This window comes from Cariama cristata, unplaced genomic scaffold (genome assembly GCF_000690535.1).
Source record: "Cariama cristata isolate BGI_N322 unplaced genomic scaffold, ASM69053v1 scaffold4860, whole genome shotgun sequence".
Taxonomy (NCBI): domain Eukaryota; kingdom Metazoa; phylum Chordata; class Aves; order Cariamiformes; family Cariamidae; genus Cariama; species Cariama cristata.
This window is the reverse complement of record NW_009596223.1, coordinates 34226-51418: the sequence shown is the minus strand read 5'-3', so window position 1 is coordinate 51418 and position 17193 is coordinate 34226. Positions and strand designations below refer to the sequence as shown.

The following is a 17193-nucleotide window of genomic DNA, read 5'->3' as shown; positions in this document are numbered from 1 at the left end:
TGCAGTTAGTTATCTCTTGGTGGGGTTCTGCTCAGCGGGGTGGGCAGTGAGCAGCTCTGCTACGGAGGACCAGATGGTATATGGCAACGCTTTCTGCTACGCGCTTTGGTTTCAGGAGCCTCTGTCACAGCTGTGTGACACAGTGCTTGAGGTACTCTGACTTGAAAATGGTCATCTACCATCTCCAAGTAAAGGGGAAAAGTTTTAGTTCTTTACTGTGTTCCATGTGATGTTTTGAGAGGTGTTTTATTACACTTGCAAAATGTAATTTATTTTGTTTGAAAATCAGGAAGATAATTCTTAGACTCTGTAGAGCGTGGTGAGGCTCAGCTGGCGTGCTCCTGCTCCTGGTTTGTGTGGGCTAGCTGATTCCCAAGGGCTGCGTGCGAGCGAGGGGGAGAGGGAGGAAGGAATGGAAGACAAGCCCCATCTAGTTTTGTTCTGTTTTCTTCTCAAAGAAAAAGCTAATACTGTCCAATGCAGCTAACTGCATGTTGTCTTCTGGATGCTTCTAGGCAACAGCTGTTCCAGCTGGCCTTGGATACTCCACTGATTTCTTCTCCTTTGGCCTGTAGCAGGCACTCAGCTGGCAACAGTCATGTTAGGAGTCCTGTTTCTCGGCCAGTAGTAAAAGAAGAGGTGCCAGTGATTGACAGTTTCTTGAGAAAGGAAAAAGTTTGCACCTTGACAAAGGCAGACAGCCTGGCAGGAACAGATCAGAAGATTTTCAAAACCGAGGAACGCGATAACCTTTATGGCGGTTCTGCAGATGTTGATGGTAAAGACAATGAAGTGGAATCACGAGAGAGTCCTGAGTGCACCAGAAGTCATGAAAAGCCTTCTACATCTGTGGTAAAAGTAGTCAAGAAAGGTGAGATGCTTAATTTTTGCTTTTGTCCTGTTCTCTTCCTCACGTCCGTGGTTGTGGCTGGCTGCATGCATTAGAGTACCTTTAGTACGTGGCATTCATCTCACTTCTCTGCATTGTTCTGATCTGCATTGGCATCTTCAGATGCTTCCCATTTAACTGGACTGTGCGTCATTCCGATTACTGCTTATGTGGGACAGCTCTGCTACAAGCATATTCTTGATGAGGAAGCTTGGGCTGATGCCAAGTAATTAAATGAAGTTCAACACTTACAGATTCCTTTGCTTTGAGTAACAACTCTAAAAAACAATAGTTGCACAACAGACTTACTGAGTGAAAAGTGAAGTCATTTTCTCTTCTCCTTCCCCTTAATGACTACTGGACAGACAACATCGACATTCATTCTGCTCTTGTACCCTGAAGTAACCAAAAGGAAGGTATTTTATAATGTGTTTGTTACTTGAGGGGTGCACCCAAAACCAAAACTGAAGCCATGATCATTTTGATAATATTCCTGTTCGTACACTCTCCAGAAGAAAATAATCTGCTTCATTCTTCTGTAATTCTACGGTGTTAAGATGAATTTATTTTGAAGCATAAAAATGCTCATTTATACTAATCAACTACAATAAAATGACAGAATCCTCTTAGTTTTGACATAATGGCAGCCATCCTATTAACCCAATTAAAAGCCTAATTAAAATAAAAGACCATATAGGAGTAGAACACTGATTCTTATTAATTCATATTTATCTGTTCTTCTGTTTAACAATTTATTCAGCTGGAACTCTGAAGTTCATATTCATCCATTAGCTGAGTAAATGGTGCTTAAAGACGTAATACAGCCAGAAAAGCAGCCATATGAAAATGGTATCAACTTAGCCAGAAGTTATGTTTCCTAGTTTTATGCATCAGACTTGCTTGCGTTAGTAATTTAAAACTCATATGAAATTTTACCACTCATTTATTCTTGAGCAATTGAAATTTTCACTTGCTTACCATTTTATGACCTTATTAAATCCTCAAGCATGCATTACATTGAAATTATTTCCACAAATGCAAAGTAGTTGGTCAAACAATATAAATGGGAGACTTGAAATGAGGCAATGCTGAAGTGGTTTTAGTAAGTATTATTTGTTCCTGCGTTAAGAATTGAAAAATTAACTTCAAATACTATAATAGACTGCTCAGAACTATTGTGTTATGTTATTGTCCTAACTTTTTTTTTAACCTTTGACTAGAATATGATGTCATGGGAGTCAGGAATTGCAAAGCAGTGTTACCAGATAACACTCTCAATTCCCACAACATTTCACAGCGTTTTTTGTAGGTGGTTTTTTGTTTTGTCTTTTAAATTAAAACTGACTTCCTTCATACTAATACAGAGGTTGTCAGTTAAAGAATCTTTTTCTCATACTGTTCATTTAAAGTTTAGCTTTTTGATTTTGATGTAATGTAATTGCTGAAGATGAAGATTTTGAGTCTGTGTTTTTTGGACTGTCTTTACAGGTAATGTTTATAGGTGCTTCTTGAAAACACCTTGCAAGAAGAATTCTGAGTTGGGTGGGCCCATGCTATAGGGCATTTGTGAGCCTCTGAGCCCAAGTCACAGAATCTAGTTATGTGTACTAAGAAAGGAGCACGAGGCATGGCTGGATCATAGGATTCCTGTGAGGCTAACTCGTGCATTGACAGTCCTGTTGAGAGCCATACACTGGGAATATTATGTTAATGTGAATGAAGTTTGTGCTATGCTGTTTTATCAAAATGAAGCAGCTTCCTTTGTTTAAGAGTGAAGTACTGCAAAAGTGAAAAACACTAGCACAGAAATAAGTGTGTTTATATTAACTTCTGGGTTTCTGAGTAGTATGTATGTTGTTCTAGATTTTCATGAGAGACTTCACTCCATCTGACTGCAGGGAAGGTGAGAACCATTCTGATACTACATGGAGAGGGAAATGAGTGTTCTGGAGTGAAAGTGAGAGCTAAAAATGAAGATTCTGGATAGACATGCCAGATCTCTTTAAAAAAGAAACCTGTAATTCTGGATTTTCATTTTCTTCAGTAAACAACTAGTTTTTCAGATGGAAACATTTGCACTTTGCTGTAATGTACATGCTAGTAAATTCCGGCTCCCTTGCTTTCAGTGGAATGTCCTGTGTGTGAGGTTGCTATTCCAGAGCAATATATAAACAAACATCTGGATAGCTGCTTGATAAGAGAAGAGAAGAAGGACAGCCTAAGAAGGTAAGAAACAGCTTTAAGAATTTTTATATGCATGTAGCCTTTTTTCTCCACAGCTCAAAGAGGAAATATTAGTTGATGGGTTATAATACAGTGGATCGTGTTTTTTTTTTCTTGGTTACCTGCTGTATAGATAACTCTAAAATCCCTGTATAAATACAATAGTGGTGATTTTCCCCTCTCAAGAAAGTATGGGGATCACCAGCAGAATTACTGTTTGGCTTTTAGTGGCAAGAAAACACTGGACAATGTTTTAAAGAATCCAACACAGGGAGTAAAACTTAGTCTGTACATTATTATTGTCACGTTTCTGCTCACTAGCATTAAAATTCTATTCAGATAACACTTATTCCCATTTTTCACTTGGTGAATGAATTGCTTCCCTCAGTTCAGATGGGCCAAAAGACAATCGCTTCAGTAGCTGTCAAGTTAAAAAATAAAAGTTGCACTTTGCTTTGCTCACTGTGGTTCTTTTCAAGTTGCCCCTGTCAAGGTTGTTTCTTTAAGATCTCAATTTCCATAAGATTAATGCATGCCTTTGACTTTATGCCTCCGCCCTAGAATTTGTCATGGTCACCACATTCACATCAGAAGTGTAGATTTCAGTTTATTTTACTTACTAGCATAAATTTAGGCCATTATTATTTCTAACTGATCAGACTTAAGAGCTGTGAGGGACTTTTGCTGCATGCAGTTTTACTGCATGCTTGTATTTCCAATTCCTCCAAACCTTGATCAGAAAGTAATTTTATGTTAAATCTCTTATTTTGCCTAGTCATACTTAGAATGCAGTCTATAAGCTAAAGGACTCTGAAGATGAATAAATGGTAAATTAATATTGAAATCTGATGTTACATTTTAATTTTCATTTGGGATGTTTTTAGTGTTTTCTCTGTTCTTAATGAATGGAAATAAAAGCCAGATCTTTCTTTGGTGTCAAGCCCGTGTCCCTAATGGAATTTTAAATTTTGCTTATTTTATTTTTATGCTTGGATCTTAAGGAAGTATAATACAAGATACTTCTCCTTAGAGACTGGCTATTGTGTGTTAAATGCTGGCTTTTTGGCAGTGTGTTTGTTTTATGGCAGTGTTGTTCGGGTTTCAGTAACAGCACTTCTGTAGTTCTTCTCTGAGGCATTTTAGCTCTGTTTATTCTCAAATTGGGAGCACATGGCATGCTATGTTAACAGTTGAGCAGTATTTCATCGGGACTGATAATTTAGTCCCCAAAAGCTGCACAGGAGTAATTACAAGAGGTAAGTGTATGTTCACAAACAACACCGTGTTTCTCAAGGATGGGAAAAAACCCTGCCAACATTAGGTTTCAAAACTGTTGTGAACTGTTTTCATGTAGCTGTCTGCTCGCAAAACTGTCATCACTCTTCTAGGTCATGCTGCTGGTGAATTATAATACATACAAAAGTCTTTCAGGACTTTAAAAAGTTGTAATTATTCAATGAAATTTTTTTATATTTCCCAAAAGAATCTGAAAAAAGACTTTTCTGAAAGAGCGTATTGTGGTAATGCATCTTTTTTTTTTTTTGCCAGCTATGCTACAGGGGCTATATGAGAGTAAATGAATTAATGACAATCTTTCCATAAGCTTTTTTTTTAACTTTGAAATTTATTTTCACTGTGGTAAGTTGCAAGTGCTGAATACAGTTTTCAAATAAGTCTCTTGCTTTCACAATGGAGAGCTGTTCACTTCTCTGTAATTCAGAGCAGTGCAGATGAACTTTATTTTGCTGCAGGAAGAAAAGTGTCTAACTAAATGCTGTACTTCTGTAACTAATAAATAATTTAAGTTGAAGATGATGAGTGAGGCAGCAGATGGATTTCGGTACCTTCGTTGGCTAGTTTGAGTGTATTTCACCAGGAGGCATAGGGAAGGGTGAGCTAAGGAAGGAAACTGTTCTGCTGATTTTAGATGACAGAAATTGCAGTAGGACTTGAATTTTCTATGGCAGTTTCTTGTAATTAAGATGTTTTCCCTAGCTATGCCAGGAATGTTGAGCTCTTCTGACATGAGGCAGTGTGAAGGAGTAAATTTTGGTTTTTGATGTTTTCCATCTGAGAGCACTATTAACTCTCCTTAATGTCACTTTCTGTATTACCAAACTAGCCTTCTGTTAGGTGGGAACTGCAGATTTCCTTTCAGGTACACGACTCTCTCTCTCGAAGTCATTTTCTCAGAAAGCTGAAAAATCTAATTCAAGTTTTGCCTTGCAGTTTTAATGCTTTTAAAACTTCACCAACTGATTCAGGTAAGACATGGCCAGTACTTGGGGGGAAAACCCATGTTTCAGCAATCTGAATTCAGTACACTTCCTTTTCAGTTGAGAGCGAATGTAAGGCTTGATCCTAATGAAGATGAACAATACTGTGTTTGCTGGTGTGATCCTGAAACTTTGCTGTAGATGTTAAAAACTGAGCCGTGGTACTTGTTGTATGAGTACTGTTTGCATCGTTTCCTAAAGAAAATCAGACTAGATCCATTGCTTTCTGCACATTCGAAATTTTCATTGTGGTAGATGGAAAAAGTGTTCTGGCTTCCTAGAACTGTTGCTGTTGCATCTGTGATATGCTGTCTAATTCGTTGTGCGTCTGTTGTGGCTGAAATGATTCTTTCAGGTGTTTCTTACCCGGGGTGGGAGAAATACTGTGTAAAAATGTAAGTCAGTATTTTGATTTTCATAGGAGTATTAAGTAAAAAAAGTTTTTCCTTTTCCTTTTGCAGTTCTGCTCATAAAAGGAAGCCTATGTCTAAAGTTGTTTACAACTTGCTCTCTGATCGTGATTTGAAGAAGAAACTAAAGGAACATGGTCTTTCTACCCATGGGACCCGACAACAGCTCATTAAAAGACACCAAGAATTTGTGCACATGTATAATGCTCAGTGTGATTCTCTAAATCCCAGATCAGGTAAGTTAGAAATTCTGGGAAAGTTGTTACAATCACAAACTATTTGTACGCATTTCTTCTTCTCTTAGTTCTCAGGGTAGGAATAAGGCTGGTTTGAATATTTGGGAAAACTGGAGCTGAAAGAATTTATCTTGCGTGAATCAAGATTAATGCAAAAAAAGGAAATGTAACAAAAACCAGAAATGTGTTGCTATACATCCAGCAAGGGTGTAAATTTGTGTTGAAATTCTTTGATATTTCCTGATTTACTAACCCTGTTCGGAAAAATGTTCTGTGGTTTTTATTGACTCTGTATTTTAATGAGTGCCTCCAAATTAGACTCCGAGGCTTTTAGTCAAAAATTGAAAGTACCTGATGTTCTTAGTAAGTGAATGGATTATTAATTTATCTTCTGTTCTGAATTTGGTCTCTTCCTCCCAGAGACTTTTATATTTTTATTAAATTTAGTTTCAAAATTAGATTTCTCTTTGGAGATGATAGGTAAGGATAGAATCACTTAATAGGAAAGTGTTATTGTTTTGTGGAGTTTATATCAATTTAGGTGTTTGGCAGCAGTTTTGTACAATTAAACTGAAACTGTATATAGCATTCAACAGCTGTATGGGATAAGGAGAATGTGTTTTAGTCTCTAATGTGAGTGCGATATAAACTTCCTTTAAACAGCAGTCTTCTACTTGCATGTGCTCAGGCTTAAGGCTTGGAAAATGCCAGGGCTGGAACAAAGCCGATGAGGTTTGAGTAGGGTATTTGTGCTGCCTGGTTTTGTAGGCAGTGTGGCCATTTTTAAAATTTTGAATAGCTGTATGAGCTAGAGGGAGAATTGTCCCAGCTCAACTTGTTTTATATATATAAAAGACGAAAACATGCATCACTTGTCATCTGTCAACTCAGTTCTGCAAGTGATACAAGTAACGGCACAAGCACACTGGTGTGTGTGGGTGAGAGAGGCATCAGATTTATAGTTATTTTTTATTTGATTAGGAGCTTATGCCAAACAGTCCTTTTAAAGGAATTTCTAAGAGGATCATGTTCTGATATTACTCTCCTGGGAGCTGCACAGCCGTTAGTGTCCTGGAAATTCTCATCTAGCCAGTATTGCGTGTTCTGCACTGGTTTCAGGATGTAGCTTGCTGTCTCCTAGGTCTGTAGCATAGGTCAGTCCTGCTGCTGGCAAGAGCTGGGTCTCGGTTACCTCAAAGGTAGAGAGATGAGAAATATTGTTCCTCACCCCCGGTTTGATCTCTTTAATTTTCATATTTACAGAGAGACTTAAGTCCTGAAGCACAAGTTCACCATTTCTTCCACAAGTTGTAAACAAGTCTGAATGTTGAAGGGCTCAAACTATTTGGACCAGATAAATTTTTGGTCTTGCTGGCAGTGGGACTGCTGGGAACTGAATGAGCGAGCAGGGCAGGGCAGCGAGCCGAGGAGCTGCTCGTGCACAGCTGGGTTCAGCATCTCCGTGGATCAGATGGCATACCACTGCAGGTGCACAGCCACACTTCACATTTGCTATTTGTTATTTATCTATAACAGGAACAATTGGAGGCCAGGGGTGAGAAGTATACTTAGAGAAGGCTGCCGAATTTAAACACAGTAAAAACCACTTAATTTGTCAGTTATCATTTAACAAATTTGACAGTCAAAGGGAGTATTTATTGTGAAAAAGCTCATATATTAACTCCATGCACATATGGTTTTGTATTTGATCAAACGGAAATGCTGAATATCCACAACTTCTACTGTGGCATTTCAAAAATAAAAGTATGGTTTTGGTGTTCAGCTCCTTTATTAAACAGGCAGAGCCACCAGATGTGGTGCTTTTTGAAAAATAAAGTCAATCACTGAGAACTATAAATATGAATTTAGCAGCCAAACTTTAGGCCTCCTGCTTTTTGAAATCTTGATTTCACTAGCTAGCTCTGAACTTGGATTGTGGGAGCGAGTGTGTAAGAAAAGGGAGTTTGCAACCAACGCTATTTGCTTTTTCATTTTGCATCTTTAGCCATTTTAAGACCTTGACTAAGAAGGTTAAGTGCCTAAGTGATTTAGGTGCCAAATTTCACTGCTTAGTTTGTGCCTAAGCACTTCTGAAAATAAACATAAATGCTTTCAAAAATTGTTTTCTAGGACTTCAGAAAGCCTCTGGGATGAGAACCAGCACACAGAGTTAAGACTGTGTTTGACTTCAGCAATGATGGAAGTTTAGGAAGTTTGTTGTTTAAGTCTGCGAGAACAGCACTTGTATCAGAATTTCAGTCATGCTATGATTTATGTTAATCTTGGAAATTTAATTAAACAATCTCAAAGCCTCTCTCCGAGTTCCCCAGCAGCAGAGGTAGATGTAAAGCTCCTGTAGGTCGTGGAGGTACGCTGTTGTCTGATGGGTAAGCAGGAGCAGAGCAGTTTTGAAGTAAAGTGATGAGCGAGGTGGTTGGGAGCTGCGGCAGCTCTGGGTGTGGGGAAAGGACAGGCCGTGGGGTTGGGGCGGCGCTGCTGCCGTTACGCTGCAGCAAGGTTGGCGTGAGAAGTGGGTGCTGGTTTGACTGGAGTCTCACGTCTGCTCAAGGCGTGCTAGAATTGATGCTGTGCAGAGCAGGCATTTCTCTGTTAGTCCTTTAACGTGCTGGGAGGTACTTGATTCTCGGGGCGATTCTTCGCTTCATGCTGGTGATGAAGTAGCACCAAGTCTCCGTCTGCGTCGTTCATCCAAGCTAGCTAAATGAAGAGTTTCACAGTGTGTTACAATGTACTTTAGCTAGTCTGCCCTAAATAATGCAAAACTTATTACTGAGTTCTGGCTCAATGCCTATTTATAAAGGGTGAACTATTAAACTTGCGCTTAAGATGCAGACGTGCATTTTCATTGGTAGCAGTGAACCTAAGGTCACTATATAATACAAATAGCTGAGCTGAAGAAGCATAGGTGCCAAATTCCTGGATTTTGCTTAAACCAGTTTTGAACAGGTTTTATTCCTTCACAGCTTAATAAGCTTTAGTTCTCTGGCTGCTTTACCGTCTGGTGAAAGTGTTTGTTTTAGTAAATACCTATAGCTACCTAGTAGTTCTGTGAAATGATTAAGTGTAGAAACAGATTTGTAAAAGTAAATGTGAAAATACATCCTGCAGGGTCCTGCATAGCTGTAACTCTAGTTAAAAAGTTAACAAACACAGTTATGTCTGTTTAAATGCTTTTGAGGTGTCCAACTTAATCATTAGTCGGTTGTAATTCGTCTTGGACTGTGGGTTTTGGACATAAGCCTGCAGAGAGTTTTGTGTTGCCTTGGAAGGTAGTCCTTGGAGGTACAAGTAAGGTAAACAGTAGGTGTCATTATTTTATCTTCCATTGAAAGATACGTTCTAAAATGGAAACTTTTTATAAAAAGACGTGCGTATGCAGCACAGAAACACTGTAATATGCTGGAGTAAGATTCAAATACAATTTTTTTTCTACGTTTTCCCATGAATTTAATACAAAAGAAATGAGCGGATCAGCCCAGGAGGTGGCTGAGAGCCAGCTGCTGGCAAGCACCGCGGGGCCAAGGCCCACGGCTCCTGACCTTGCCTTCTGGTCCCGAGTTGTGGGCACTGCCTCTGCTCAGCCGCCGCGGATGGGAGCGGTTCCTCTGCATGAACAGGCGCCTGCTGAGCACTGGGGTAAAACCGCGCCGTTTGGATTTACCTGTGTTGGGAGTCTGAGCTCTCGCTGTTGGAGAGCTAATGCCGGTTTGTCTCTTTGTGATTTAAATTCATGGTAGTTTCATTCAGTGCTGTTACATCTTTCTATTTTACAACTTCTGTTTTAGTGATTCCTTTCTTGTATTTTCAAACAGTTCCAGAGATTGTTAAAGAGCTGGAAAAGAATGAGAGGATTCGGGTTCAGCTTGAATTTAATAAAACCGGTGAAAATGTAAGCTAATTATCTTTGCTCTCAAAGAAGGGGCTGGCTAGGAGAAATTGCAGAGTGGGCACTGAACATGTTTGCCTATTGCTTTATTATGGGAATTCCCAGATTCCCAGGTTGCATATTGGAATTCGCATATAACGTCCTATAATCAACATGATTTTTCTCATACCGTTTGTTTGCCATGGGCAGTTCTTCACGTACTGCTGATGTTTCTATGCCCAAACCATTTAAGTAGGAGCATTTTTTTTGATTGCAATAAAAATTCTTGAGAAATGTTCCCCTTGGTCATAGTGGAGGATTTTGACCCTCCATGGCAGTGTGGGGAATATTTTGCTTCCTAGAATTCTCTAGGATTTAGCTAGCAAATTCTTTGCTTCCGTACCAGCAAGAGCGCCTGTTCTTTTCCCATGACATATGATACTTCTGTGCCTTTTTGGAGCATGCTTATTGCACAGTATTAGGAAATATTTTATGGTCCACACATGCTGGGTGTTATATGGGGTGGCTTGGCTTAGTCCTCTTGGCATTGTGAAAGCAAAGTAAGACAGCATGTATATGCACTTTAAATATATATTACTGTCTGCAGATGAGGTGGTAAGAGCTGATGGTAGAAAAACAGAGCTGATCCTTCTTCCAGTTTTAAGTCTCTAGTTTTAAAGTACATAGCTCTATAATCTTTCTGTTTCTGTAAATAAATATTTGTATGATTTCTGTAGAGCTTGACCTTTACAAAGGACCAGACAGAGGAAGAAATAGATGAGATCCACACTGATTATCGTAAGTAATACGCAAGTTTCGCTTCATTTTGCTTTTAAATTCACCTTCTCCTTTGTACTAAAGTATACACATAAAAGTGATGCTTTTCATGTGTGTGTGTGCTTCACCCGCCTCCCATTTAATAAATTGAAGCTGGAAGTTCTGTTTGGGCTGAAACTTTCTCTTTGAAACTCAGTCTCTGTTAAGTACTGACGTTTGACAAAACTCGCTGCTGGGGCTGGATAAGATTGAGATGGAAGCTGATTGCCTCCTTAGCACATTTCCGTTTATGCACTTTCTACTGACCTTCTTAATGGTCCTTCTATGTTTGTTGGATATAAAGAGCAGCAAAGTAGAGTTTTTCTGTCTCCCGCGCTGCATGTGCGGTGTGTAGTTGTATGCTTTCACTGGGAACCCTCAAGCAGAAATAAGGAGCAGAACTTCTCAGAAAGGACTCCCTGAGACCCCAGCAGTGCTGGGTGTGTGTGCCGGCTTTATCCCGTCGAGCTGCTGGGCTGCTGGCTGTCTCGTGGAGGGGGAACTCTGTCTCAGTGTCCCGCTCTGCGTGACACTGTGCAATTCTTATGGTGCTGGTTTTGAAAACAGAAGAGCAGTTGTGACTGCGGTGAAGGCTGATCATGCCTTGCTTGTGAGATTTCATCCTTCCTTGCCCTGGATTTTTTTGGCACCTTCTCTGAGAATAATCTGAATTACTTGGAGATTCATGTAAATTCGTTAATTAGTTTGCCAGTTCTATACTTTGATAAAACTTGGACTTGCAGCATATGAATCTCTGTGTAGTAAGTCACTGATTGTAGCAAAAAGCAGCTTATTACCTACTATTGTGTCCCTATGAACAGCGGCATGCACTCCTGAGTGTTTTTATATGTACGCAATTTTCTCAGCTTCAGGTTTGATATTGGTTTCTCCCGTTTTTGCGGTTCTGGGCACTGTATGACTTTGGCTCCGCAGGCAGTTCTGTGGGCGTGAGCCCTCCAGGAGCACCAGCCTGGCTCGGGCATAGCTGGGCCACTGCAGAGGGAGGCATCTCTGGCGACGAGGAGTGTGCTGAGCTGGCGAGATGGGGTGAATGCTGGCTGTCTGGGCCCTGCACTCACCAGTATACCCAGTAATGCAGATACTGAGTTTTTCCATTACTTGAGATATTCCCTTCTCCCCTAGACTCTTAAATAAAGCCAATGCTCGATTATTAAAATGTACCTGTATTCTGAGTGGTGGTTGGTCGTCTTGAGTTCTCCAACTCATCCTGTAGCAGTTAAATTTGTATAAATTTACTTTTTCTATGCCTTACTTTTCTAGGTTTGCTGTCCAGTGCAGAGTGACATTAACTGACAAGCAACGCAGCCACAGTAGTTTATATTTAATAAGGCATTTCTAAAACACTTTATGGCTGCGTGTTTCCTCAGCTGTGTGTTTTTTACGCTTCTACAGTTGTTGAGGTGGCCCTTACTGCTAAAAAGTGTGTTTTAACTGAGCCAAAAATGCTTTTTACATATTTTACTTGTATCCTGTGATTCTCAAATCATCCCGGGTATCACAGTGCTCCTCACATTCACTCCCTTCCTCCATACCCCTCTCCACAGGTACTTACATATTCTTGTCTCCTTCCTGCATCCTACTTTACTTTCCCGTCTGGTCCAGCCCTGTGATTTTGAAGCAATCTCTTAAAAAGAATACTCTGCTCATTTGGTTGACCTCTTCCCCTCCACCCAGCAACTGGGATTCAGTGCAAACTGGGTGATTTTTTTTTTTTCTAGTTTGTTGTTGCTGTTTGTTTCACTTTTTACACTGAGTCCCCTCTGTTTTTGCAAGAGACCAGTGCCTGCGTCAGAATAACAGCATTTGTTTTGGGAAGTGTTAACTGGAATAAACGTTTAAGGGAAAGAAGAGAAGAGACAAAAAATAAGAAAAATACCATAGGGAGAACTATAGTTCAATGATACAATTTTGTTTGGTTTTTTTTTGTTTGGTTGTGGGAGGTTTTTTTTTGTTGTGGGTTTGGATTTTTGTGTGTTGTGGGGTTTTTTTGGTGTGTGTTTTTTTTGTTTGAGTTTTTTTGTGGGTTTGTTTTTGTTTTGTTTTTTTTTTTTCCCCAACAAAGAACTGATTCCTGCTTAACTTGACCCTGGGAAAGCACAGTATTTTCAACTGTCTTTCTTCTTACTGTGTGCTTAAACTTCAGAATAGTGTTTTCTCTCTCCATGGAACCGTCTAACCATCTTTATGGTTAGTTTAGAAGCAAATGTTCTTGTGAGAGTTAAAGGTTGCAGGACTTGCATCCTGTTGCAGTAATTTAGTACAGAAATGGCTAATGTAAACTGATTTTTACAGATGATTTCCAGACCCTTCTTTGTGTGTTTGTACATCAGGTTTTAAATAGCATTACTTTGCACTTAGCTCCCTAGCGGTGTTTTATTTTTCACAATTTCTTTCCTGTTGTTTCCCACTCATTTTGCTTCACCTGCGCTCTGCTTGCACCCTCAAACATGGTAGTTAGCCATGTAATATTAAAACAATATTCAATGAACGTTAAACTGCTCTGCTTTCAGCCACAGAGGAGCAAAGCAATGAAGGGACAACTAGCTCTGATTATACTTAAGGGTGTATTTAAATCTGCAATATGGTCATATTTCCTGTGTTTCCTTGCGTTGCTTCAGACATATAAATTATTCCATAAAGCAGCTCGATTTAGCCTTGTTGATTTTAGTTGAGTTTCTGTGAAGGCTAAATAAGGGCCTAAACCTTTAGACAATTTTTCCCTTGCTTTTTGTTGCTGTTTGTGAGAATGTTTGTGTTTTTTTTTTTTTTAAGCGTACATGCACTGTTTGTGGTTTTTAATCTTAAAACATCTTCCTCTAATTCTGAGTAACTGGTTAATGATTATTCTCTTGCCATGCAGAAATCTCTAGCAATAAAATAAAAAAACCCAAACCAAACAACAAACCCAAACAAAAAGTAAAAGAATTTAAAAAGTATTTATTTGAAATTGGGTATTTTTCCCCTCAAGGCTTTAATAGCTCTGTAAAGAACAAACCCGAAGTTCGGTGGCTGCCGGAGGCCCCCAGAGCAGGGCAGGGCAGTGCCCCGGCCTCGTCTCTGGCGTTACTGCTGCCCTCCTTAGCGGGTTGCTGGCCGCGGAAGGTGAGTCTGAACTAAAGCTGTCTGAGGGGGAACGTTTGGGGTGGAAGGGCCGGCGTGGCGTGACCCAGGAGCGAGGGAGCTGCCGAGGGGACGTGCCACTCTGCGGCAGTGCCCGCACGGCTCGTCGGAAGGCAATGCTGTCACCAGAGAACTGGTCCTATACAAGAAACCCACTTAACTCGCCTGTTTAAAATTGTGGATGTGCACAAGTTCCTTGTAAAGATGGATCCCTGGTCGCATTCACGTCGCAACTTGCAAACAGTTGCATTGCGTGACTGGGGTGGGGTGTGGAAACAGGAGCCCGTCGGCCAGTTCTGCGCCAGGCTGCTGTGCCCTGCCGGCCGTGGCCCCGGGGGACTGGCATTGCCCGTCCTTCCTTTTGTTTTCCTGATCTCTTGTACACGTTTTAGAACCAGAAGATATTAAGTGCCGTCATAATTATCTGAAAACAGGTATTTTATTGAGTTTATATTGTTAAAAGGGTATGGCTTAAAAATTATCAAGATCTCCAAGTGAATAAATTAGCCTCAGGCAGCTTAATTGAACATTTAAGTCTCAAAAAAAAAAAGGAAAAAAAGAAGATAGAAAAATATTTTAATGGGAATATACGATTTTAAAATTAATAACAAGTGATGACCAAAGAGGTAAATGTTAACTAGTGTCGGCATATTATTTCTTACTAAAGCAATAGGGAAGAAATCATAAGCATAAAAAAAGAACTGTATGTTAAAATTAGAGGACAGTTAGAGATTAAAAGAACTTTTATCAAACGCCATTTTTTCACTGTAGCACAGATGGACTTTAGAAAGCTTTATTATACAGTGAAGGGGTTTTTTTTCCTTTTAATTTACAACATTTTCAGCCTAGGTCCCTAATTCACAACTGAATTAATGAATTCATTACCTCTGGCATAAGTTCTGAATAAAAAACCCCAACCATATACTTTTTTTTTCTGTATTTCTGAATGAAACACACAACATATTGGAGCTGTGTAATAGCCTTGTTGAAAAGCAAGATGAACCAGCTGTGGTAAAACTTTTTTTTTTGACAATTTCCCAGGCTTTTGGCAAATTGCAGATTACACTGTTGGTATTTTTTTTTTGCTTTTTTTTTTTTTGTGTGTGAAGTGTTTTTTCAAATAGCAATTAATATTTTGGCTTGGTGAACTTGGGGATGGTTTATATGCTAGCTGGAATCTCTGCTTGAGCAGCTGCCAGAGTCTGTGCCTGGAAGGTACAGTGAAGTACGCTGTCCCCCGCAGTAGCTTCCCTCTGCTCCTCCGGAGCTCAGTGACACCTCAGCCCGCTGTCAACCTCATTCTCCTTTTTTTGGTGGTCAGGCCTCTATTTAAAGAGTTAAAATATCTCCAGGAAAAGAAATACATTTGTTTAAAAGATATTCTGTTGCTTTTTCTGCTTATAAATCTTTTAATTTGCAATGTTATTCAGAGGCTTACTGATTTATGTCTTGTGTTTTAAATATTTGTAATTATATCTGCGGTTGTTTTATTATTGAAATGCCTGTACTTTTATGAAATGTGCATGGTCTGTCATTTCAGCACAGCGGTGATGTACAGCGTATCTGAATACTGCCTTGTTTTGCCAGGACATTTCTTTTTTACTTGAAAAGCTTTGTAGTTACACCATGAAACAAAACAACAAAAAATAGTAACACTGGAAAAACTGAAGTGCCAAAGGAATTACGTAATGAATGTGCAGCGGCACAAACACGAGCATCTGAGACAAGAACTTTCTTTCTATTAGAGGAGTTGTTGACCTTATGTGGTGAGCCCGTTTCAAATCTGTTTCCTTCTGCAGGGCAGAACTTGATATCATTTTTATCTTGGCTTTTCCCCCCTCCCATCACCACAGCAGGACATAGGTCGGGGTTGGATGCAGCCATTATTTACACGTGCCGTACTCCATGCAGTGCTCGGCGAGGGGTGTCTGCTCCTCGAGGCGCTGGCCGTACCGAGTGAGATGCTGAGGCTGAGCGGTGCCGTGAGATGTGTCATGGTCGAGAAGGAGGTCAGGGCAGTTTGTGGGGGGAAAACAGACCCCACCACCGAGCTGGGATTGGGAGGGATGGGAGAGTGTGGTGGGTGGGAAGAGAAGGAGATGGAGGACCACTGGTGCACATGCTCGTGGTTTGGAAACGTGGGGAGAGCCTGCACTGCAACTGCGGGGAAGGTCAGGGTTGTTCCTGCCTCTCCCTACCTTGCAGAGAAAGAAGGAGGTAGTTCGGAGACTGATTTGAAAACAGAAAACAAAACCAAACAAACAAAACAGAAGTTATGAGGGAGTTCTTTGTTTCAGCCAGGCCCAAAGTTGGTTTCTAAGTACCCTGATTGGCCAGGACGTTTTCTTTGCTGTCATCGGTCAGGCGTTGCTCTCGGCACTCGCGGGGTGGGTGTGAAGCCCATGTGTGTGCAGCCCTGGTGCAAGGGGGTGCCCGGGCGGGCTGGCTGTGCCCGGCGGGGTGGGCGGAAAGCGGCCCTGGTGGCCCATCGCAAGCCCTGGGCTCTCATTTGTCCTGAGAATTCCTGCTCGCTTTTCTGCCCATCCTCTGTGCTGTGGTTTATCTTGGTCTTTCCTGCAAGTGTAACTTGGGCAGCATGTGTGTGGCTTGTACGGAGCAGAGACTTTAAACAGCGTTCGGTTCTGTGTGTGCAAAGAAAGAAAAAAGGTGGTGTGTGCGCGGTGGTGTGCGTAATACAAGGTGTACTCCTTTCTCAGGAGCTGCTTTGTTTAGTCCATTGCTCTGTTGCGATTGCTGGGAAACCTTCCTTGCGGATGGCACACGCGTGCTATCGGCAGAGGAGGGAGCATGGAGATCCCCTGCTGCTGCAGAGCCTGGCTCGCTGCAGGGATGGACCGAAAATGCTCCGGCTGGGACCTGGGATGTTACTGCCCGTGGGACCTCTGAAGTCTCAGGGCAGTGGAGGGCAAGGCAGTACGGAGCCCAGCGGAGGGGCTGTGCCTGCTCCACCTTCTCCTGCCCTTACAAAGAGTTGCTTTGCCCCAAGGACATTTTGGATGTAGTCGGGCCTTCCTGCCTCTGACACGGAAAACATTTTGAATTCTTTTTCCATAGGCTAAAAATCAGGCTAAAGGTTTTAGCTGAAATACTTTTTGTCTCAAAAGGACAAATTATTTCTCACAGTGACTTTTTGTTGAAAGTCCTTCCGAATAAAGGAAACACATGCTTACTGCTTTCACTGTAACGTATCAGTACACAGCCATGCCTATGGAGTGATTGACTGTCATGCAGAACTAGCTGTGGGTAGCTACAGTCAAATACACTGTTTCGGTAGAAGGTGGTGCATTCTGTAGGG

At 40.8% G+C, this 17193-nt stretch overlaps 1 protein-coding gene across 1 annotated transcript in view; it reads left to right on the top strand.

The window, feature by feature from the left end:
* Positions 1 to 17193, top strand: part of RAD18 (RAD18 E3 ubiquitin protein ligase) — a 61076-nt gene that overhangs the window by 13698 nt on the left and 30185 nt on the right. Inside the window, exons 4-8 of the mRNA XM_009705028.1 lie at positions 516 to 871; positions 3016 to 3115; positions 5850 to 6034; positions 9868 to 9944; positions 10658 to 10718. Of these exons, the coding sequence (XP_009703330.1) occupies positions 516 to 871; positions 3016 to 3115; positions 5850 to 6034; positions 9868 to 9944; positions 10658 to 10718 (779 nt within the window). The remainder of the gene's footprint in view (positions 1 to 515; positions 872 to 3015; positions 3116 to 5849; positions 6035 to 9867; positions 9945 to 10657; positions 10719 to 17193) is intronic.